Source organism: Vulpes lagopus, chromosome 2 (assembly GCF_018345385.1).
Source record: "Vulpes lagopus strain Blue_001 chromosome 2, ASM1834538v1, whole genome shotgun sequence".
NCBI lineage: Eukaryota > Metazoa > Chordata > Mammalia > Carnivora > Canidae > Vulpes > Vulpes lagopus.
Window position 1 is genome coordinate 80,743,787 of NC_054825.1, and position 23,726 is coordinate 80,767,512.

The following is a 23,726-nucleotide window of genomic DNA, read 5'->3' on the forward strand; positions in this document are numbered from 1 at the left end:
TTCTAAATCTAAGAAGTTGTACTTTCAAAGCTGAGGGGAGAATTTTGTGCCAATCATTTATACAAGTCCCATCTTAGCTAATAGAACGTGAGGGGTCATTCTCCTATTCTTTCTCCTCTTTATCCACAAACTGGATAATGTCTGGTACATTCCCTCCAAAGGCAGGAGACCGTGGGGTCTTGTACTTGAAAACATCAAAAAGACTGACCTGTTTCAGGTGAGATGATGCAGAGGGCATCTTGACCTTGTGAGAGGAAGCTGGAGTCAGCTGCACCCCTGTGCTCTGTGAGGGCCAACTCCACAGGGAGTCAGGACAGTTGGAGTAGGGGGCATGCTCTGCACATGTCTTCTGCTCGGATTTTCTTCTAGGAGAAGGAGATTTACCGCTGGCCTGCCAGAGAGTCTCTGAAAACCATGCTGGCTGTGGGCTGGTCTGTGGAGAGGACCAAAGAGGGAGAGGCCCTGGCTCAACAGCGGGAAAATGAGAAACTTCGGAGTGTGTCCCAGGCTAGCCAGGTATGACCACATGCCTGAGGACAATACTGGGCCGGTCAGAGTCCCCAGAGAACCTAGGAAAGCTCTCTCTGGGGCGTCAGGGGTGAGGACCACCAACGGTGAACCCTGAGGATCTGTCAAGGGTACACCTCTGGCCCCCAAGGTCAGGACACCCATAAAAGCAAGGAAGGTAGTGGCAAACCCACTGACTCTGTCTTGCTTTCCTAGGGCAACAGCTACAGCCCTGCCCCCCTGGATCTCTCCAACGTGGTGCTTTCCAGAGAGCTCCAGGTAAGTGTTGCTATTTCCACAACAGCATATCTTGCTTCCTTAACTCCCCTAAGTGCAGGGGCCTATTACCCTCCAAAGAGGTTTTGTTTTGTTTTGTTTTTTAAAGGGGTTGAGGAATGGGGAGAAGAATGCCTAAAACATATCACCACTGAAAGATCAGAATTGAAGGAAGTCACACTAGGCAGGAGCCCCAGGGCAAGTCTCAGAAGAATAAACCAGTTTTTTAGGAAGGCCGGGCTTTCCACATGTTCCGGGGACGTCATAACAGGTGACGCCTCAATAAAAGGAGGAGAAAACAGCAAATGACTCTGTCAACACACAGAATTAACAACTAGGAGAAAACTAATAAGGGCTAGGAGGAAACCTGAGGCAAGGTCTCTGGGTAGGGAGGGGTACTTCCCTTATCCCAGGCATGTGGTGCCCGCCAGCACATAAGGATGCTTGTGGGGCCCACCGTGGGTTCACTCGGGTGCCCCATGATGGTGCAGAATTTAGGGGCACAGAACCCAGAGGATGAAGTGTGAAGCTAGAGGCTACTTCCTACCACCACCAACCCCCACCCCCAAGCCCCTCCCATGCTCATCCATGGCCAGTTACTCCTCTGTCCATCAGACCAACCCTTTGGACCTTAGAGAAGGTTTCTTTCCAACACCCACCTTTCATTCCAGGTCGCTGCTTTATGCCCTTATAAAAGATTAACTCTAAGTGAGGAATCTTATTTGCAGTCATTTTCTCCAAAGTGTGATTATTCTTTAGTTTACTAAGCTAGAGGCCTTTGGGGCTCCTAGATCTTTGCTGGACTCCCACTTCCATCCCCCTGTCTCAGGCCAGGGATAAAATACTGAACTCCTTTGACAAACTAAGTGCCACCAGAACGTGGTCTCAAATGGAAATGCGTGTTTATCATAAATGCCTCAAACTACCAGGATCATATGTTACAAGGGAAGGACAGAATTGGAAATTGTTTTCTGTGTGCATGGGACACTATAAAACTAACAAGGTGCATAAGCACAGACTAATTAATGACGGGAGATGCTCAACGATGTGCCCTTCGCATCGGATGGTGCCTGGTTCCCGAGGCTGCCTGAAACAGCCCAGCAGAGGGGAACCACTCTTCTTTGCTTGTTGTCTGACTGTTGTCTCCTTGGTGGGACCCAGGGGATGGTGGAAGTCGTGGCTGAAAACTATCACAACATCTGGGCCAAGAAGAAGAAGCTGGAACTGGAGAGCAAAGGTGAGCCAGGTTCATGTACTCCCCCTGCAGAAGGAGAGCTGGGGGCGTGGAGGGAGGGGGCAGGTATGTTTTCCAGGGGTGCCAAGGAAAGGCCAGATGTGCTGTCCTCTGTCCCTCTGCTGACTCCAGGTGGCGGCAGTCACCCTCTGTTGGTGCCATATGACACCTTGACAGCCAAGGAGAAGTTCAGGGACCGGGAGAAGGCACAGGACCTGTTTAAATTCCTCCAAGTGAACGGCATCTTGGTTTCTAGGTAAGTCCTCTTCCCTGCGATGTTAGAGGACAGGGGAGGGTTTATGGGCGGGACCTCTCCCTCTCCAGGTGTGTATCGACCTGCCTGCAAAATGGAGGAGTGGGAGGATAGTGGCTAGGATTTTGAAATAAGAAGACTTTTACTTGGGAGCATGACACTGTCTTTTTCGACCCAAACAGGACCAGTCAATATCAGTTTTTAAAAACCAGTGATAGTAAAGAGTCATGGCAGATTATACACACACACACCTTAAATATTTCGTTTTAAATTGAAACATATAACCACGCATTCATTCACAAATCTTGGGCTGTAAGCCCCAAGACATTGTCTTCATATGTTGTTTTAGTGAGTGCAGTTGTAGACCATATCCATAGAGCGGCCTCAAAGCTTGGGGGCTCGGGCTTCTTTACAGCACATGCAGAACCATGGGGTGCAGGATTCTTCTAGATGTTTCCCCAGCTTCCTCTCCTGTCTTTTACATACCTCGTACCTGATTGAGAAGCTTCGTATTTGGAAACGCGAGCTCAGGCCTCTGTAACACATGCAACTGAGCTCCTCTTCTCACTTTAATTGTTGTTTTATAGGATGTGTAATCCAAGCACACAGTAGCAATAGTACACGTAACTGACATGAATAGTTTTTGAAGAAAGAACTGATTTTTTTGAAGGCACAATTCCACCGAGGAGATGCAATACGTCAAGATTTCCTGAGACTTTTTTTTTTTTATCTCAAACTTGTTGGTCAGAATTATCTAAATGAGTGTTGTTGTATTGTCTTAGCTGCTTACGTCTTACACGTAGAGCCTGTTTTCTCACTGGCACCGTATGGTGGGTGGTGGGGTGTGCTCTGTGGTTCATGCTCGAAGAGTGAAAAACAAGCAGTGTTCTTATTCTGATATAGCCGTTCCTCCTAAAAGAAATGTTTGCTGAGCCAGCTGCTGTTTCTTCTTTTAGTTTCCTACAGAATTTTGCCATTGAATTGGCAAAAATAAATAAATAAATAAATAAATAATAAAAACCTATACAAATATTTCTATTGTAAATAAATAAATAAATAAATAATAAAAACCTATACAAATATTTCTATTGTAGCTCATATGAAAAAATCACAAGCTTATTTGCCATATTGTCGAGCAGGAAAGGTCAGACAGCAGGAGACCGCCTCTGGGGAAGCATTTGAGAAATATTCCCTCCGTCGCTTTAATCCTGTCCTTGGCACCCAGAGGAACGTGTACTGTGATTTGCTGATAAGTAACTTGCTCCCAGAAATGAAAATTCTTCTTTACCATGACTAAAAAGGAAATCAAAGAAATAAGGGGAGACAGGGAAAAGATCGTTGAGTTCAGCAAACATATCCTGTGACACGTTTGCCGTGTGCCAGGCCCAGTGGAGGGCACTTGGGCATGCAGATGGGGGCGGGGGGTGAGAGCCCCATCAGCAAGGACACCTTGTGCCCACTGCCCAGGCCTCCCACCTCTCTACCCTCCACCCCCATCTCCCTGGTGCTGGAGCCAGAATCCTTGATCCTCTTTTTCCCCCAACCCACATCTGACAGTCCTTCAGGAAGTCCTGGTGGCTCTACCTTTTAAAGATACTCAGAATCTGGCCGCTCTTACCCATTCCATGCCATCACCATCACTCCTGAGCCAGCCTCTGAGCTGGCTTCCCTGCTTCAACCTACCCCCCACCCCCTCACCATGGTCAGTTTGAGACCTAAAGTAATTATTTTATAATGTAAGTCATCTCCCTGTTCAGAACTTCCAAGAGCTTCCCATCTCAGAGCAAAAGCAAAATTCCAAGGATGGCCCATGGGGCCCTCGTGCTTTTCTGACTGCCCATTCACTTCCATCCCTACCACGCCAGCATCTGCCATATCCCTTCAACTCAGCATGCATGCTCCTGCCTCAGGACCTTTGCACCGCCACTCCATGTGCCTGAAAAATCCTTTCCCCAGAGGTCCATGTGGCTCACCTCCTCACCTCCTTCAGGCCTTTACTCCAATGTTCCCTCCCAGCGAAACCAGCACGGATTGCTTGCCCCCCCTCCTTTAGGCACTCTTAGGCCTTTTATACTGCTTTGATTTTTTCTTTTTTTTCACAAAGCTAAGTAGCTGCTAGCATTCCACATAATTTATGCTTTGTTTTATGTATTATCTGTGTCTATTTACAGCTAGTGTATGTGTTCCATAGACGCAGAGATTTTGTTTGCCTCTCTGATTTATCTCCAGCTCGAAATTGTTTGAATGAATTGTTTGAGATAAAAAGATTTTGAGGGATCCCTGGGTGGCGCAGCGGTTTGGTGCCTGCCTTTGGCCCAGGGCGCGGTCTTGGAGACCCGGGATCGAATCCCACATCGGGCTCCCGGTGCATGGAGCCTGCTTCTCCCTCTGCTTCTCCCTCTGCTTCTCCCTCTGCCTCTCTCTCTCTCACTCTCTCTCTCTCTCTCTGTGTGACTATCATAAATAAATAAAAATCTTTAAAAAAGGTATTTTGAGAAATCCTTTCAGACATTATTCTAGCACAGGTGTTATGTGCTCACAAAGGCAGGTTCCACGTGTGAGGGGTATCAGTCAGATGGCAAACCAGGTCACTAAACCCGAATAACCATTAACATTTGGAAAGTAAAATCAACACAGAATTGCTGATGCTCCAACGTCACATAGTCACCTCTGTTTCTTCCTGGGATTTACCCATTTCCAACCTAGAGGTATGAAGGATATGGAGCTGGATGCCTCCTCCATGGAAAAGAGGTTTGCCTATAAATTTTTGAAGAAGATCCTGAAATATGTTGATTCCGCCCAAGAGTTTATTGCCCATTTGGGTAAGTATCACTGTGACATATCCCCCCAGATGTGTGCTTCCCTTAACATTCCGTATTCTCAGAAAGAATGTGGTATTCCTCTATCAGGGGATGATGCTTTCCTACTCTCGCTGTTAGTGATTCATTTAGATGTCGTATGGTTTCTGGGGGGGAAGTGGTGGCTGTGATTTTGTCCCCCTCTTTAAAAAAAAATCTGTTTCATCCTTGGTTTCAGGGTTCATTTTTCATCCAACTCATCCTATGTTAACTTTTCCATTGTTTTGCTTTGTGTCTGTGGGCATATGACTCAACCTCTCTGAAGCTGCTTTCTCATCAGTAAAATGGAGGAAAGGACAGTGAAATAGCTGAGAGAATTGACAGGAAAGACAACTAACTAGCACAGTCATGAAGTCCTTTGTAAAAATAGAAGATACTCTATAAAATCAAATGGCCTTTCCATGGCCCTTGGGAGAGTCACTCTGTTTCTAAAATGCTGGGATGGGGATCCCTGGGTGGCGCAGCGGTTTGGCACCTGCCTTTGGCCCAGGGCGCGATCCTGGAGACCCGGGATCGAATCCCACGTCGGGCTCCCGGTGCATGGAGCCTGCTTCTCCCTCTGCCTGTGTCTCTGTCTCTCTCTCTCTCTCTCTCTGACTATCATAAATAAATAAAAAATAAAATAAAATGCTGGGACTGTTTTTGTTTTTGTTTCCTTTAACTGTGGCCAACTCTGTGTTACTTTTATCTCGGTAGAAGCCATTGTCAGCAGTGGGAAAACTGAAAAGTCTCCCCATGACCAGGAGATCAAATTCTTTGCCAAAGTAAGTGATTCCCTGCATTTAACCAAGTTATTTTCTTCTTAGAATCTGTACAGTGTAGGGTCCAGGTTAAGCTCATCTCACGAAGATATCCAAAGCTCCAGTGGCTTCGATGAGGTGGGCATGTGTCTCTCTGTTTTGAGGCAGTCCAGAGGCGGGTAGGTGGACTGAGGAGGCAGGCAGGCCGTTTGCTCCACACCATCCCCCAGGGACTCAGGTACTTGTTCTCCTGGCACTTCACCATCTCCTGAAGCGTGATGCGTGTCGGTGCAGTCCAGATGGGCTCACCTGTACCACACCAATGGGAAAGGGGAGAAGAGGAAAGGAGGACAAGCCTCTTCTCTCTTAAAATTCTATCCCAGTGGCTAAAACTCCATCATTTGGCTGTACCTCACTGCCAGGCAGTCTGGGTAATGTGTTCTCTTGCTGGGCAACTCCCTGCCCAGCTAAAAGTACAGGTTTCTACTGCTAAGAGAAAGAAGGAAGGAAGGAACCTGAGTACCTGAGCGGGCTCTGCCATAGAACCCTGCTCACAGGACTGAATGCACGTGAGGCCTTGGGGTAATTGTGCCTGAGAAGCAGGACAGAATGCTCAAATCTGGTAGTGCTAGGCCAGGCCCAGGTGTTCCTGCTAGGGGCAGTGCCCAAAAGGCCGTGCCTGAATACAGGTGTACCACCGACTCTCCTGAGGATGCTGACTCAGCCATACACATACTTCTCGGGCCTCTCCATCAGGAGCCTCTCCAGTTCCATATCCCCAAGGCCTCTGGTTTGAGATGTACAAGAGGAAAATGTGTTGGAAACTTGCAATTCACCAGGTAGAACTTCCTAAAAATCTCAGGACCTATATTCAGGGACGTTTTGCTCCCTGAAAATGAACTTTTTCAAAAGAATCAAAGGAGGGGCTTTGGTTAGCTTCCTAGAAGTTAATTTATGGTGGATTTCCAGGTTCTCCTCCCACTCGTTGACCAGTACTTCACCAATCACCGCCTCTACTTCCTGTCATCCCCTCTGAAGCCCCTTAGCAGCAGCGGCTATGCCTCTCATAAGGAGAAAGAAATGGTGGCCAGGTGAGTCAACACAAGAGAAGGTCAGGGTGGCAATGTGCTTTATATAAAACCCCAGGATCCTGGAAACGGGATGGTGAGTCTTCCGGAGAAATGAACTGTGGCCTGATGGCTGGTCACACAGAGGTCTTGGCTGTCATCTTGCCTTTGAAAGTAATTATATTCATACTCATCTGTGTATTATTTTGGCAACCAAGAGAAGCGCACTGTTTGGAGGGATCACTAGGGCTCGGAAAAAAACTTGTATACTTGGATCAACTTTTATCCTGAAATAACATTTAGAAAAAGGCAAAGTCAATCCCAAAGGTTGGACAGGCAAACACACAACGTTGAGAGAAGCAGATTAATGCTGTTTTTAATCCCATTCTTATCGGGCTTTTTTAAGTTTAAATTTGTTTAAAAGAATCTGATCTTACGAGTCCTATTGTGGATGATCGGATACTCAATATCCAGAGCAACACAATTCAATTTAAACTCCTAATAGGAAGAAAAGTGTTGGTCAGAAGCACCAACCTGTGTTCTCATCACAGTGGGTATAGCATGTGGACGCCTCACGAGAGAGGAAAGTAAGGAGTATGCTTTATGATCAGGCTAGAAGATGGAGCTCACTATGCCTCCAGTCTTGTCTGTATTTGATTTACAATGACAGGGAAAGTCAGACTCTTTTTTGGTTTTGTTTGTTTGTTTGTTTTGAGTTAGGCTTGTAGATAACAAAGAGTTAAGAACTATAGTGGAAGCAATCAGCTCTTCCTCTAACAGCCAGTGGTGGCAGACGGCGCACGGCCTAGGGCATGCAGCATGCGGTGTGCTTTGCAAAGGCCCACCCACTGCGTACCACCAGCCTCGTGAGGACAGTCAGCCTTAACACCTAACTAATGTTTCTTAAGCACAAAGCCAAGCAGTGAGCTGCTTTTCCTCCTGACACAAGTGCACAAGAACCTTACACATCGTTGCTAAACACCACAGTGCTCTAGGGACTGCCTGTGTATTCTCTCCATTTTGCAGATGAGAACACTGAGGTTTGGCCGGGTTCATGCCAGTGCCTAACGTGACCCAGGTAGTACATTCGGGCGAGAGCGAAAGTCCCCTCTATCACATGGAGTGCCATTTTTTCCTGCGGTCATAACTTAATCTCGTTAAGAGAAGGAAGGAGGAACATATGCTATCAAAATGAGATACAATTAGCATCAGTCACCAAAGATTTCCTAGACATTTTTTCAGGATGCACTGATCTGTAAGAAGTTTGGGAAATGAGGGGCAAAGTGAGATATTCAGATAATCCGAAGGAGGGCAAGTGTGTCTGTCTTCTTCATCTATTTTTGTTAGCTTGTTAATTCATGGAAATGTAACATTTGTTCAGCCAGGCGCCGTTTGTCAGGGCAGGGATACAACCTGGATCTCATCAGCCTTGCAGATTAGCTTTCAGATCCGCTGGGGTGCTCACTGCCCTCCCAAAGAGGCAGTAGTGTCGGCACCAAATGTGTTCACACTTCCAGACCCTCTCACCTGCACCCTTCCCCCTCTGCCCTGCCTCTTCTGCATCTGGGGCCATTCACCAGCGCCACCACACTCTCCCCTGTGGTCCCTTTAATTTCTCACTTGCAGATTCCGAGACAGGGAAACACCTGGAAACTCTGGCCTCTCAATGCTGGGCTAAGGACAGTGCTTCTACTTAAATTATGGACCCCATGGAGGACAAGAAAGGGCCTTTTAAAACTTCAGGTGCTGGGATCCCTGGGTGGCGCAGTGGTTTGGCGCCTGCCTTTGGCCCAGGGCGCGATCCTGGAGACCCGGGATCGAATCCCACGTCGGGCTCCCGGTGCACGGAGCCTGCTTCTCCCTCTGCCTGTGTCTTTGCCTCTCTCTCTCTCTCTGTGACTATCATAAATAAATTTTAAAAAAAATAAAAAAAAATAAAACTTCAGGTGCTGGCCTTGGCCCACCTGTGCAATTGCTTCTGACAGTGAGCAGAGCCAGTTAGTATTAGTATCCAATAGCTCAAGCCATCTGCTTTAGTCAGGAAAACGTTGCTTTGTATTTATCCAGAGCAGGTGTCCACTTGGAAGCATTTCACCAGAAATATCTGCATTGATCAGCCCCTGATTCTAAAAACTAAGGATCTTGTGATTACTGTCTACTTAGAGATGAGAAAACCAACACCAAGAGCAGCTAAGTGGCTTCACCACAATAGCCCAGCTCGTCACAGCAGAGCCAGGGGCTCACGTCCCTCTAGGCTGTCTCTCTCCCCCAAGTCCATGATTTTTTTTTTTTAATCAAATACATAAGGTCTTTAAAAAGTGGACACAATGGGAAGAACAAAAAAAGCAATCCCTATTTCATTTCACACTAGCTGGCTGTCAAATCTCTGTTAAACTTATTCCAAGTTCTCTGAAGCTCTAGGCCAAGGTTTCCAGCTTATTCCCACTGCAGAAATAAACTACTACCCACAGGGGACTTTAGCTACAGGATTGTCCGGTAGACAGCTCAGACTTGGGGCGTTAATTGAAAACCACATTAAGGTGAGCAAGTTTAGTGGTTTGGTTTTGGTTTTTTTTAAGTTTTTACTTAAATTCCAGTCAGTTAATGTACTGCAGTATTATATGAATTTTAGGTGACAGTATCATGATTCAAAACTTCAGTATATAACGGTTGAGCAGGTTTTCATCTCTGCCAACACTCAGGGTATATTTCTTCTCCATTTGTGATGTTGCCGAAAAGACTTCTGCTCCGTGGGAGTCAGGAAGCCCATGACAGGCTACAAGTGAGAGCTTGGGAGGGACTTCAGCTCAGTCTCACCTTGGGAAGCCCTTGCCCCATAGCAAGTGTTTCTAGTCTAGCCCCCTTGGTGTTCTCCCAGGAAGGACTGTTTCTGGAAGGGGTTGCAAAGTTCTTGCCTACCTAGGCCCGTGTCAAATAGTGTCAAGGTTCTGAGCAGCCTCCTCCAAAGAACCAATGGCAGGACAGGTCAAGTTGCAGCCGTAGTGAGTAAGGGTCCAACAGTGGCATGTTCCAGAACATTGTTTATAAACTGCATAAGGCTCTCTACTGGACACCATGAAAGCAGAATGTTAAGATACAGCTGGACTTCCAAGGGGCTCCAGGGTGGACAAGATGGGTGAAAGCTTGGGGTAGGGTCAAAAAGCACAAAAGCATGGTAGATGGGCTTCCCTAGCTTCCAGGGAGGGGCATAGCCAAGACAGCAACTCAGGCCCACAGACTGGTAGGAAATGACAGAGAAAAGCAGTTTCCCTAAATGTTTTGTTCCACACAGTGTCCCCTATCCCTGTTAATTTTCTTCTGTTCCCACCTGCCTGCCCGTCCCCCACCTAAAGCCTCACACCGCCACGGAAGGCTGCAAAGGGGTTTGCAGTCCATTCCAACAGTGGAAAAGAGCATTCCTGTCCAAATCCTCATTGATTCCCAAATGTCATCTGGCAGGATGTTTCTGCACATCGTACTCTATAGCAGGCGATGGGTGGTGATAACCTGGTCACTGCAAAGTGCCATAGTTGCAGAAGGATTCTTTTCTGTGAGGACGGGGCTGCCTCCAAGGTGCCCTCATGATTCTCCAACAAGACAGTGGGAAGCACACGTTATCATAGTGTGGTCCAGAGGAGTCTTTGAGAGGAACACAGTGCATTTTCCTAAAGGTCCATTCTGTGCTCTCTGTTTTAAAGCAGGGGTGGGCAGGGGGCAGGAGGGGACAAATCAGCCCTCAGATTTCTGAGCCCTTCCTACTCCCTTTCTTTTCTGGTGCAGCCTCTTCTGCAAACTCGCTGCTCTTGTTCGACACAGGATCTCCCTCTTTGGTAAGTGAAGAGAGGTATTGCTGAAAGCCTCACTCCTCCCTGTTACTCTCCTTTACTTGCATTTTGCCTTTATGTCTGGTGCCTGCAGCCAACCTGAGCCTTAGGATGGAGGTGTCACCTAAATTTGCCATAGAAAATTGGTCTGAAAGTATGATAAATGACCTCTCTACCCCCTTAACAACTCAAATTTTCCACACCAATGAATGCTTGAAGCTCTGCCTCTAACATCCATCAAATGGCAGATGTGTCAGGCCAGAGATAAATGCATTGTCCTGGCACATAGGTCTGGCACTTTGTGTGTTGGTGGTTAATTATACCAGGCTGCAGTTTGTGCATATTGAGAAGATTGAATTTAAAGGATAGACTGAATGGTCTGAAGAGTCACCAGTGGTATTTTTGGTTCTAGGGAGCGATTCTACAACAATGGTGAGCTGTCTTCACATCTTAGCTCAGACACTTGACACAAGGTAAGTCTGCCCCGTTTTTTTCCAGTAGCTTCTCGAGACTCCCTTTCTGACCCTCTGTTCTCACTTACCGTACAGAAAAGATGTGTCACTGCTCTGTAGTAGCTGGGGAAGGAGGGGAGGCAAGGAGGAGATGAATCTTAGCCTGACATTAGCACTCTCCGTCTCTCAGTTCACATGATGGAGGGCCACTGTCATGGCATGTACTGCACACTAAAAGCTGAGCATTTGATCAATTCTTGTCTTCTCTTCCTAAGAAATTCGTCTTTTGCAAGATAAAATAGGTAATATAGCATAGTACCCCTTTGTACCTTATTGCCCAAAAAAAAAAAAAGAGCTGCCCGATGGGTGGCGAGGCCGTGAGCATCCTGGGAGAGGGGAACCGTAACCCTCTGAATCCAAAGCAGCCAAGGATGGGAGATGCAGGGACATGTGATAAAAAGATCAGAGACAAAGACACATTTGAACCCACAACCTGAGGGTCTTGCAGGAAAGACAGCTGAAAGGGAAAGAAGTCTTAACACATGCATGTGTAAGTTCTGGAAATACAAACATAAATGATCTCATGAGAAAGAGCGGTAGTGGCAAGGACAGACAGGGAGCTTTCTTTAACACACTCATCAAGTAGAGCCCCTCGTAAAAGCTGGGAGGAGGACACACTTCCCAAAACGGTATGCAGGAGACAGAGACCAACTAGAGTGGCCACAAGATGGAAATCTACTACAAACTAAGAATGGTCACCAAAAAAATGTGGATAATTAAAGGGAACTGTAGGGGTCTAAACCCCTAGAACAAGAACCAAATACGGTGAATATTAGGACAGCACAAATCCGTAGGATCAGGCCACAGGACCCCAGGAGCCTCAAATCCCTTGCAGCTGGGATGAGGAATCTTTATTCCCAGAAGCACATGAGCTGCCTTGGGAGAGAGTTCCTTGTTTTTTTTTGTTTGTTTGTTTGTTTGTTTTTTTAATGCAGTTCAGCATGTTTGATCATCGTTCCTGATGAAACCCAAGACTAGAAAGTTACAAAGATAGCTCATGACTCCTCACAGGCTAGGAGCAAGCCTCACTGACTTCATGTCTTTGTTTTTATTTTTCTGGTTGGTTGGATAATTATCCTGAAAATGCTGTAGATAAAAAGCATCTGTCCTCGAAGCAAGCCTGTCATGATCTTGTGATTAAGATGTCGAAATATGGAGAATGATAGTTGACTTTGTAAGCTTTGTTCCAAATCTAAGTTTTAGAAACTAGTTTTGAGGGAAGGCCTCAGACACCCAGAGCCAATCTCCATTCCCACAAGCCCGTTTCTAGAGGTCTTAGTTCCTCTCCCCGCCCCCACCCTCCCACCCCCAGCAGTGGTTCTAATGACGCTGTTTTTAAGGGGACTTTCTGTCTCTCCTCCCGTCCCTTCTCCAAGCTAGGGCATGACTGCAAGCCAATAGAAATCTAAGCCTCAGTTAACTTCTTTGCTCTAAGAGGTCCTGTGTCATGGGAGAGCTAGTATTTCTAGCTACTCCTTATGAAAGTAGCTCATCCCATAGTGAACTCTAAGGAAAGCACCTCTCCTTCATTTTAATTAGGTGTTTAAGAGGAAGGTGGCCCCTGTGTTGAGGGACACTGTATTGAGAACAGATGATTCAAGCCAGGCTTCATTCTAAACCGTCCTTTACATTTCCTGAATAACTGAGCGCCATTTCCCTCCAGCAGAGAACACCATCCTGTTGTTAGCCCCTTTGGGACCATGAGATCTGGGTGGCTCCTTGGCTGCTAACTGTTCTCTCCCCCTCTCCTGACCCCATGTCATCAGTTGAATGGAGTGTCAAATGTCTGCTGAGGTTAAACAGCAAGTCACCAGTTTCAAGCAGGGGTTGGCCAGAGGTTTGGATTATGCTTCTGGTTTTAAACATGGTGTGCTTACAGGACTGTCATGAAGTCAGGCTCAGAGCTGGTGAAGGCTGGGTTACGAGCATTCTTTGAAAATGCTGCAGAAGACTTAGAGAAGACTTCAGAAAATCTGAAGCTCGGGAAGTTTACCCATTCCAGAACACAGATTAAAGGCGTGTCTCAAAATATTAACTATACCACGGTGGCTCTGCTCCCCATCCTGACATCCATCTTCGAGCATGTTGCTCAGCATCAGTTCGGGGTGGATTTACTCTGTGAGTCCTATTACTGTCTATCTTGGATTTATGTGTGCCTGGCCCCAGATAAGAGGTGTGTGACTCATTCATTTGAGTTGACCTTGAAAGTAGAACAGAGAGATAATTATTCCATACTACTTTCTCCTTAGGTTTGAAGTAATGAATGAAGTAATAAATATGTAGAGGAGCAGAAATCCTCCAATTTGAGTATATAATATTTCATCTTTTCCCGCTACTATTCAGGACTAGAATTTTCCACCCACTGGCTTAGCTGTCAGCCATTGTGTTTCCACTTAATTTGAAAAGGTTATCTGACTAATCCAGCAGGGGATATAGGTTCGCTCCCAGGGTTTTTCAATACCAATTTTCCTGTTAAGAAGCCCTAATTTATTCATTGGATACCAGGAGCAAAGGGAAGCTGCTAACATTTCATTATCTGACCCTTCAGAAAAAGACCACAGTCAGTTGGTTTCATTTCGGTTTGGTTTAGTACCACATATAGCACCTAATGCAAATATTCCACCACCCAGCTCGGTTTCACACTTTAAATGTTGGCATGATTTGATTCAATTTCACCAATTGTCGATAGCTGAGGCATGACTTCTATGTCCCTGAACAATTGAAAATCAGTTATTTCCACAGAGGAGGGCAGAGGGATGGGGGAACATCCAAACTCATTATTTCATGTCATGGAAAGAATACTCTTCCCTTGTTGAAAAATTAAAGATTAAATTATTCTCATTGTGCGAAATTAGTCCCTGCCTTACTATGAGTCCCAGACATTGAAGGACCATGTAGCCTATGGATTAAATTCTGTGATTTCCTAAGTGGAACGTGCCCTTCCTTCAGGAAACATGGCAAAATCATGATACAATTGAATTGTGTTTTGTTTTTTGTTGTTTTGTTTTGTTTTTTCCTTGCCACATTTTGCATTTCTTTTTTTTTTAATTAATTTTTATTGGTGTTCAATTTACCAACATACAGAAAAACACCCAGTGCTCATCCCGTCAAGTGTCCACCTCAGTGCCCGTCACCCATTCCCCTCCAACACCCGCCCTCCTCCCCTTCCACCACCCCTAGTTCGTTTCCCAGAGTTCGGAGTCTTTATGTTCTGTCTCCCTTCCTGATATTTCCCAACATTTCTTTTCCCTTCCTTTATATTCCCTTTCACTATTATTCATATTCCCCAAATGAATGAGAACATACACTGTTTGTCCTTCTCCGGTTGACTTACTTCACTCAGCATAATACCCTCCAGTTCCATCCACGTTGAAGCAAATGGTGGGTATTTGTCGTTCCTAATGGCTGAGGAATATTCCATTGTATACATAAACCACATCTTCTTTATCCATTCATCTTTCGATGGACACCGAGGCTCCTTCCACAGTTTGGCTATTGTGGACATTGCTGCTAGAAACATCGGGGTGCAGGTGTCCCGGCGTTTCATTGCATCTGAATCTTTGGGGTAAATCCCCAGCAGTGCAATTGCTGGGTCGTAGGGCAGGTCTATTGTTAACTCTTTGAGGAACCTCCACACAGTTTTCCAGAGTGGCTGCACCAGTTCACATTCCCACCAACAGTGCAAGAGGGTTCCCTTTTCTCCGCATCCTCTCCAACATTTGTTGTTTCCTGCCTTGTTAATTTTCCCCATTCTCACTGGTGTGAGGTGGTATCTCATTGTGGTTTTGATTTGTATTTCCCTGATGGCAAGTGATGCAGAGCATTTTCTCATGTGCATGTTGGCCATGTCCATGTCTTCCTCTGTGAGATTTCTCTTCATGTCTTTTGCCCATTTCATGATTGGATTGTTTGTTTCTTTGGTGTTGAGTTTAATAAGTTCTTTATAGATTTTGGAAACTAGCCCTTTATCTGATATGTCATTTGCAAATCTCTTCTCCCATTCTGTAGGTTGTCTTTTAGTTTTGTTGACTGTATCCTTTGCTGTGCAAAAGCTTCTTATCTTGATGAAGTCCCAATAGTTCATTTTTGCTTTTGTTTCTTTTGCCTTTGTGGATGTATCTTGCAAGAAGTTACTGTGGCCGAGTTCAAAGAGGGTGTTGCCTGTGTTCTCTTCTATGATTTTGATGGACTCTTGTCTCACATTTAGATCTCTCATCCATTTTGAGTTTATCTTTGTGTATGGTGAAAGAGAGTGGTCCAGTTTCATTCTTCTGCATGTGGATGTCCAATTTTCCCAGCACCATTTATTGAAGAGACTGTCTTTCTTCCAGTGGATAGTCTTTCCTCCTTTATCAAATATTAGATGACCGTACATTTCAGGGTCCACTTCTGGGTTCTCTATTCTGTTCCATTGATCTATGTGTCTGTTTTTGTGCCAGTACCACACTGTCTTGATGACCACAGCTCTGTAGTACAACCTGAAATCTGGCATTGTGATGCCCCCAGCTATGGTTTTCTTTTTTAAAATTCCCCTGGCTATTCGGGGTCTTTTCTGATTCCACACAAATCTTAAAATAATTTGTTCTAACTCTCTGAAGAAAGTCCATGGTATTTTGATAGGGATTGCATTAAACGTATAAATTGCCCTGGGTAACATTGACATTTTTACAATATTAATTCTGCCAATCCATGAGCATGGAATATTTTTCCATCTCTTTGTGTCTTCCTCAATTTCTTTCAGAAGTGGTCTATAGTTTTTAGGATATAGATCTTTTACCTCTTTCGTTAGGTTTATTCCTAGGTATCTTATGCTTTTGGGTGCAATTGTAAATGGGATTGACTCCTTAATTTCTCTTTCTTCAGTCTCACTGTTAGTGTATAGAAATGCCATTGATTTCTGGGCATTGATTTTATATCCTGCCACGCTACCAAATTGCTGTATGAGTTCTAGCAATCTTGGGGTGGAGGCTTTTGGGTTTTCTATGTAGAGTATCATGTCATCGGCGAAGAGGGAGAGTTTGACTTCTTCTTTGCCAATTTGAATGCCTTTAATGTCTTTTTGTTGTCTGATTGCCGAGGGGAGGACTTCCAGAACTATGTTGAACAGCAGTGGTGAGAGTGGACATCCCTGTCTTGTTCCTGATCTTAGGGGAAAGGCTCCCAGTGCTTCCCCATTGAGAATGATATTTGCTGTGGGCTTTTCGTAAATGGCCTTTAAGATGTCAAGGAAAGTTCCCTCTATCCCAACACTCTGAGGGGTTTTGATCAGGAATGGATGCTGTATTTTGTCAAATGCTTTCTCCGCATCTAATGAGAGGATCATATGGTTCTTGGTTTTTCTCTTGCTGATATGATGAATCACATTGATTGTTTTACGAGTGTTGAACCAGCCTTGTGTCCCGGGGATAAATCCTACTTGGTCATGGTGAATAATTTTCTTAATGTGTTGTTGGATCCTATTGGCTAGTATCTTGTTGAGAATTTTTGCATCCGTGTTCATCAGGGATATTGGTCTGTAATTCTCCTTTTTGGTGGGGTCTTTGTCTGGTTTCGGAATTAAGGTGATGCTGGCCTCATAGAACGAATTTGGAAGTACTCCATCTCTTTCTATCTTTCCAAACAGCTTTAGTAGAATAGGTATGATTTCTTCTTTAAACGTTTGATAGAATTCCCCTGGGAAGCCATCTGGCCCTGGACTCTTGTGTCTTGGGAGGTTTTTGATGACTGCTTCAATTTCCTCCCTGGTTATTGGCCTGTTCAGGTTTTCTGTTTCTTCCTGCTCCAGTTTTGGTAGTTTGTGGCTTTCCAGGAATGCATCCATTTCTTCTAGATTTCCTAATTTATTGGCGTACAGCTGTTCATAATATGTTTTTAAAATCGTTTGTATTTCCTTGGTGTTGGTAGTGATCTCTCCTTTCTCATTCATGATTTTATTAATTTGAGTCTTCTCTCTCTTCTTTTTAATAAGGTTCGCTAATGGTTTATCTATCTTATTAATTCTTTCAAAGAACCAACTCCTGGTTCTGTTGATCTGTTCCACAGTTCTTTTGGTCTCGATATCATTTAGTTCTGCTCGAATTTTAATTAACTGTCTTCTTCTGCTGGGGGTGGGGTCCATTTGTTGCTTTTTCTCTAGTTCCTTTATGTGTAAGGTGAGCTTTTGAATTTGAGTTCTTTCCAGTTTTTGAATGGATGCTTGTATTGCGATGTATTTCCCCCTCAGGACTGCTTTTGCTGCGTCCCAAAGATTTTGAACGGTTGTATCTTCATTCTCATTAGTTTCCATGAATCTTCTCAATTCTTCCTTAATTTCCTGGTTGACCTTTTCATCTTTTAGCAGGATGGTCCTTAACCTCCATGTGTTTGTGGTCCTTCCAAACTTCTTGTTGTGATTAAGTTCTAATTTCAAGGCATTATGGTCTGAGAATATACAGGGGACTATCCCGATCTTTTGGTATCGGTTCAGACCCGATTTGTGACCCAGTATGTGGTCTATTCTGGAGAAAGTTCCATGTGCACTTGAGAAGAATGTGTATTCAGTTGAGTTTGGATGTAAAGTTCTGTAGATATCTGTGAAATCCATCTGGTCCAGTGTATCATTTAAAGCTCTCGTTTCTTTGGATATGTTGTGCTTAGAAGACCTATCTAGTATAGAAAGAGCTAGATTGAAGTCACCAAGTATAATTTGTATTATTATCAAAGTATTTCTTCAGTTTGGTTATTAATTGGTTTAAATATTTGGCAGCTCCCACATTCGGGGCATATATATTGAGGATTGTTAAGTCCTCTTGTTGGATAGATCCTTTGAGTATGAGATAGTGTCCCTCTTCATCTCTCACTATAGTCTTCAGGGTAAATTTTAATTTATCTGATATAAGGATGGCAACCCCTGCTTTCTTTTGAGGACCATTTGAATGGTAAATGGTTCTCCAACCTTTTATTTTCAGGTTGTAGGTGTCCTTCTGTCTAAAATGAGTCTCTTGTAGACAGCAAATAGATGGGTCCTGCTTTTTTATCCAGTCTGAAACCCTGCGCCTTTTGATGGGGTCATTAAGCCCGTTCACGTTCAGAGTTACTATTGATAGATAGGAGTTTAGTGTCATCATATCTATTCAGTCCTTGTTTGTGGATTGTTCCACTGAACTTCTTCTTAAAGGGGAATTTTAAGAGTCCCCCTTAAAATTTCTTGCAGAGCTGGTTTGGAGGTTACATATTCTTTCAGTTCCTGCCTGTCTTGGAAGCTCTTTATCTCTCCTTCCATTTTGAATGAGAGCCTTGCTGGATATAGTATTCTTGGTTGCATGTTCTTTTCATTTAGGACCCTGAGTATATCCTGCCAGCCCTTTCTGGCCTGCCAGGTCTCTGTGGAGAGGTCTGCTGTTACCCTAATATTCCTCCCCATAAAAGTCAGGGACTTTTTTTCTCTTGCTGCTTTAAGGATCTTCTCCTTATCTTTGGAATTTGCAAGCTTCACTATTAAATGTTGAGGTGTTGAACGGTTTTTGTTGATTTTAGGGGGGGATCTCTCTATTTCCTGGATCTGAATGCCTGTTTCCCTTCCCAGATTAGGAAAGTTTTCAGCTAGGATTTGTTCAAATACATATTCTGGCCCTCTGGCCCTTTCGGCGCCCTCGGGAACCCCAATTAAACGTAGGTTTTTCTTCCTCAGGCTGTCATTTATTTCCCTTAACCTATCCTCATGATCTTTTAATTGCTTGTCTCTTTTTTCCTCAGTTTCCCTCTTTGCCATCAACTTGTCTTCTATGTCACTCACTCGTTCTTCCACCTCGTCAAGCCTCGTCGTTAGGACTTCTAGCTTGGATTGCATCTCATTTAATTGATTTTTAATTTCTGCCTGATTGGATCTAAATTCTGCAGTCATGAAGTCTCTTGAGTCCTTTATGGTTTTTTTCTAGAGCCACCAGTAGCTGTAAAATAGTGCTTCTGAATTGGCTTTCTGACATTGAATTGTAATCCAGATTTTGTAACTCTGTGGGAGAGAGGGCTGTTTCTGATTCTTTTGTTTGAGGTGAGGTTTTCCTTCTAGTCATTTTGCTCAGTGCGGAGTGGCCAAAAACAAGTTGTATTGGGAAAAGGAGAAAAAGAGAGAGAAGGAAAGAAAAGAGAAAAAGAAAAAAGAGAAAGAAGAAAAAAAAGGGGAAAAAGAGAAGAAAAAGAAAAAGAAAGAAAGGAGAAAAAAAGGGGGGGTGGGGTGGGGGAAGCAATCAGAAATCAAGAAGGAAGAAAAAAAAAGCACAAAACGAAACAAAAAAACAAAAACAAAAAAACAAAACAAAAATAAAACACGGGGGAGTATCTTCCGATTCTGTATACTTTAAGTCCCTTGACTTCCCCTGGAACTGGTCCGTCTCCTTGGTCTTCTGGGGGAGGGGCCTGCTGTGCTGATTCTCAGGTGTTAGCACTTGGGGGAGCTGCTCTGCCCCTGCCTGGTGCAGGGCTCCGTGGGGGTTGTTCACCCCGTGAGGCCCCGGGAGGAAGCCACAGTGGCGGGGGCAGCTCTGGGACCCTGGAGTCAGCTCCCGCAGTAGCTCCGGGGCTCTCCGTCTGCAGGGCCTGGGGGCTCCGGGGCGGGGCCGCTGATCTGCTCAGTTCCAGGCAGGAGCGTCCTCGCTGTCCTGGGCCCTCCCGGCCTCTGCCTGTCCCGGGGGAGGCCGGATCCTGGGCTGTGTCCCGGCGCCCTGTGCTCCGGGGCCTGCGCTGTTGGATTCGCGCTCCCGCCCCGCAGCCCCCTCCGCGGAGCCGCCGCCCGAGCCTCTCCGAGCTGTTCCCGGAGCCGCGCCGCCCCCTCCGCGGAGCCGCCCCGAGCCCCTCCGAGCTGCTCCGGGTCCCGCCGAGCGCTGCAGCCCTTAGGGAGCTCGGCGCACTCTCCGGGGCGCAGTTCCTCTGTTACTGTCCCAGGGAGCCCGAGGGCATCCCCGCCTTTCTGGGGATCCTGCTCCAATTCCCCGGGAGGCCTTTCCGCGGGGAAGGTCGGTGCAGCTCCTGCTCCTCCGGGACGGGGCTCTCCTGTCCTGGGGACACTCGCCCCGGCCTCAGCCCGGCTCCTCGGGGGCCCCTCCCCCTTGGAGGCCTTTTGTTCCTTTATTTCTTTTTTCCCGTCTTCCTACCTTGATAGAAGCGCGAACTCTTCTCACTGTAGTGTTCCAGCTGATCTCTCTTTAAATCTCAGGCCGAATTCGTAGATTTTCAGGATGATTGGAAGGTTTTCTAGGTAATTTGTTGAGGACAGGTGACTTGGGGACCCTGCTCTTCCGCCGTCTTGCCCCTCCCCCTGAATTGTGTTTTGAAAAACGTCCATCAGAGCACTTGGGACAGGTGGACCTGAGAAATTTTGGTCTATCTCTAAAGAGGTAGGAACATTCTACATACCTTCCTAGGAAATTCACAAAAGACTCATTCAAATTTCAGATTACTTACATTCTTCCTTTTAAAGGAAGGAAATATTACTATTACTATGCAAAAAATTGAACTGCAATGTCTCCCTCTTTAGGAAAAAAAAAATCCCATATGCATCTCATAGGTCAAATGATTTCTTTCTCTGAGAAGCAATGCGATTCACATCAACAACCTGCAGAGGCACGAGATGGCTCCATGGAGGGTGTTCTCCTGGCAGTGGGTTCTCCCCCAGTTGGGTGACTAGCATCTGCGTAGAAAGGAACTGTATGGTGTGTTGGGGGGCAGGGGCCAGGACGGGGTGCACATGCATGCACTGCCTTTAGCTCTTGGATGATGCCAGCATAATCTTTCTGTCGGTAGACCCTTGCCTTGTGCCAGAGGTGAAAAGTTGGGATTGAAGCATGGTAATAACTGCTCTGTTTTGTTCTTTTCAGTAGGTGATGTGCAAATTTCATGCTACCACATACTGTGCAGCCTCTACTCCCTTGGGACTGGAAAGAATATCTATGTTGAAAGGTAACTAGTGGACAAAAGAGGCTTACACATTCAAGGCTTGGAAAAATATTACTTACAATCTTTTTTTCTTTTAAGTTTTTATTTATTTATTCGTGAGAGATACAGAGAGAGAGAGGCAGAGACACAGGCAGAGGGAGAAGCAGGCTCCAGGCAGGGAGCCCAACATGGGACTCCATCCGGGTCTCCAGGATCACGCCCTGGGCTGAAGGCAGCGCTAAACTGCTGAGCCACCTGGGCTGCCCACAGTCTTTAAATACTTAACAATATCTTTTCAATACAGCAAAATCAAAGTGCTCACTGAAATGTGATGGTGATTTTTGAGCCTAAGTCATTAAATGTTTATGGCAAATCAGGAAATGTAGTGAAGCTGTTGAGATTTATGGGTTTCTATGGAGATACGTAAAAAAAAAAAAAATAGCACAGGCCCAAATTGGTGATACTTGAGTCAGGCCAAGTCACCAAAATGGGCTTAATACCTAACCTAATTGCAGTTTTGTTTTAGATTTTATCTATTTATTTGAGAGAGAGAGAGAGAGAGACAGAGAAAGAGCCCATAAGCAGGGGGGGAGGGGCAGAAGGAGAGGGAAAAGCAGACTCCCTGCAGGGGAGGGAGCCCTACATGGGGCTAGATCCCAGGACCATGATCCCAGGATCATGACCTGAGCCAAAGGCAGATGCTTAACCCAGGTGACCCCTAACTGTAGTTTCAACCTCCTGCAGAAATTAGATCTTAACCCACAATTCAGGAGTTTCCTAATAGGTACCAGTGAGGTAGGTGGTCTGTCACAAGGGCTCTCCCCATCCCCTAAAAGAAGAGGAGTCATCTGCATGATAAGAACCACTCATCTTCCCACTGTAGGAAAGCTACCCAGCCTGGAACAATCTTTGTTTTTTTTTTTTTTCCCCTTGGCTTATAACTTTGTTGCCCCACTCTTCTTCCTCTAAAAACTTTCCATTTTGTACCACTTCCTCCAGGCACCATGCTACTTCCTAGATAAGATGTTGCCAGATTCATAAATCTTCCATGAGATCTTAGAAGGAGACAATGAGATCTTCAGGCTTACTCAATTGAATTTTGTTTTTTAACAGATAGCTGGTAAATGTATGTGACTGGAGAAACAATACCACATAGCCAAGCTAAATCACGTGCTAGTGACCAAAAACCACTGAAGAAATGTCTGTTTCTTCATAGTCACAGCTTTCAGAGCTCCTGTGGTTAAAGCTTGCAGAAAAGCTCGGGGGACATAAGGCTGTTACTTGAGTGTTTAATGAGTTTCTATGTGATACAAACCTGGACATTTACCCTTCTCAATTGTCAGATTAGCTGTAGTTTTAAACAAGTGCATGGGATCCCTGGGTGGCGCAGCGGTTTAGCACCTGCCTTTGGCCCAGGGCGGGATCCTGGAGACCCGGGATCGAATCCCACATCGGGCTCTCGGTGCATGGAGCCTGCTTCTCCCTCTGCCTATGTCTCTGTCTCTCTCTGTCTCTGTGTGTGTGTGTGTCTCTGTGTGTGTGTGACTATCATAAATAATAAATAAAAATTAAAAAAAAAACTTTATATATAAACAAGTGCACATTTTGGTAGCAGAAATCCTGTTCAGAAATCTTAAATCTGAACAAGCTGATCCAGTTCCCAAGGGAAACGACTGTTAACTATTTGGAGTATGTCATTCCAGATGTTTTTTCTGCACCTCTACGTCCATACACATGTGAGAGCATAATATCCATATTGCTTTGCAACTTTGTCCTGTTGGGTGAAGCTAAAAATGGAATTTCTTTATCATTCAACTCCCATTTTTAAATGTATTATTTAGTTAAAATAATCATTTTCTTTCTACCTTAAAAAGGAAAGCAAATTTGGTGCACTTCTATTCTTAGCTATTTCCTATCCTTTCTACCTTTCCTTTTCTGCTATGTAATTTCTTTTTTTTTTTTAAGATTTTATTTATTCATGAGAGACAGAGAGAGAGAGGCAGAGACACAGGCAGAGGGAGAAGCAGGCTCCATGCAGGGAGCATGACATGGGACTCGATCCTGGGTCCCCAGGATCAGGCCGTGGGCCAAAGGCTAAACCTCTGAGCCACCTGGGCTGCCCTGCTATGTAATTTCTTATAACAGGGGTACCTGGGTGGCTCAGTCAGTTAAGCATCCAACTCTTGATTTCGACTCAGGTTGTGATCTCAGGGTGGTAAGATTGAGTCCTGCATTGGGCTCTGCACTGGGTGTGGAGCCTGCTAAAGATTCTCTCTCCCTCTCCCTCTGCCCTTCCTCCCAGCTCCCCCTACTCCCACTCACACATACTCATGCATGTGTGCACATGTGCACACACTCTTTCTCTAAAAAAATAATAGTAATAATAATTTCTTATAACATTTATATTCTATTCTAGGACAAATATTCCCAAGTTGTTTACCTTAGTTTATATTTTAATGACTCATCAAATAGCCAATCCTTTTGTTTGTTTGTTTGTTTGTTTTTTAAAGATTTTATGTATTTATTCATGAGAGACAGAGAGGGAG

General features: G+C 45.1%; 1 protein-coding gene across 4 annotated transcripts in view; it reads left to right on the plus strand.

The window, feature by feature from the left end:
* Positions 1–23,726, plus strand: part of RYR3 (ryanodine receptor 3) — a 508,658-nt gene that overhangs the window by 406,363 nt on the left and 78,569 nt on the right. For 2 of the 4 annotated variants that reach the window (XM_041743628.1, XM_041743630.1), the window contains exons 54-64: positions 370–516; positions 724–786; positions 1,945–2,020; positions 2,150–2,273; positions 4,935–5,092; positions 5,825–5,892; positions 6,838–6,959; positions 10,716–10,765; positions 11,172–11,232; positions 13,151–13,389; positions 21,123–21,204. In XM_041743628.1, the coding sequence (XP_041599562.1) occupies positions 370–516; positions 724–786; positions 1,945–2,020; positions 2,150–2,273; positions 4,935–5,092; positions 5,825–5,892; positions 6,838–6,959; positions 10,716–10,765; positions 11,172–11,232; positions 13,151–13,389; positions 21,123–21,204 (1,190 nt within the window). The remainder of the gene's footprint in view (positions 1–369; positions 517–723; positions 787–1,944; positions 2,021–2,149; positions 2,274–4,934; positions 5,093–5,824; positions 5,893–6,837; positions 6,960–10,715; positions 10,766–11,171; positions 11,233–13,150; positions 13,390–21,122; positions 21,205–23,726) is intronic. The other 2 variants (XM_041743629.1, XM_041743631.1) reach the window with 1 other exon arrangement.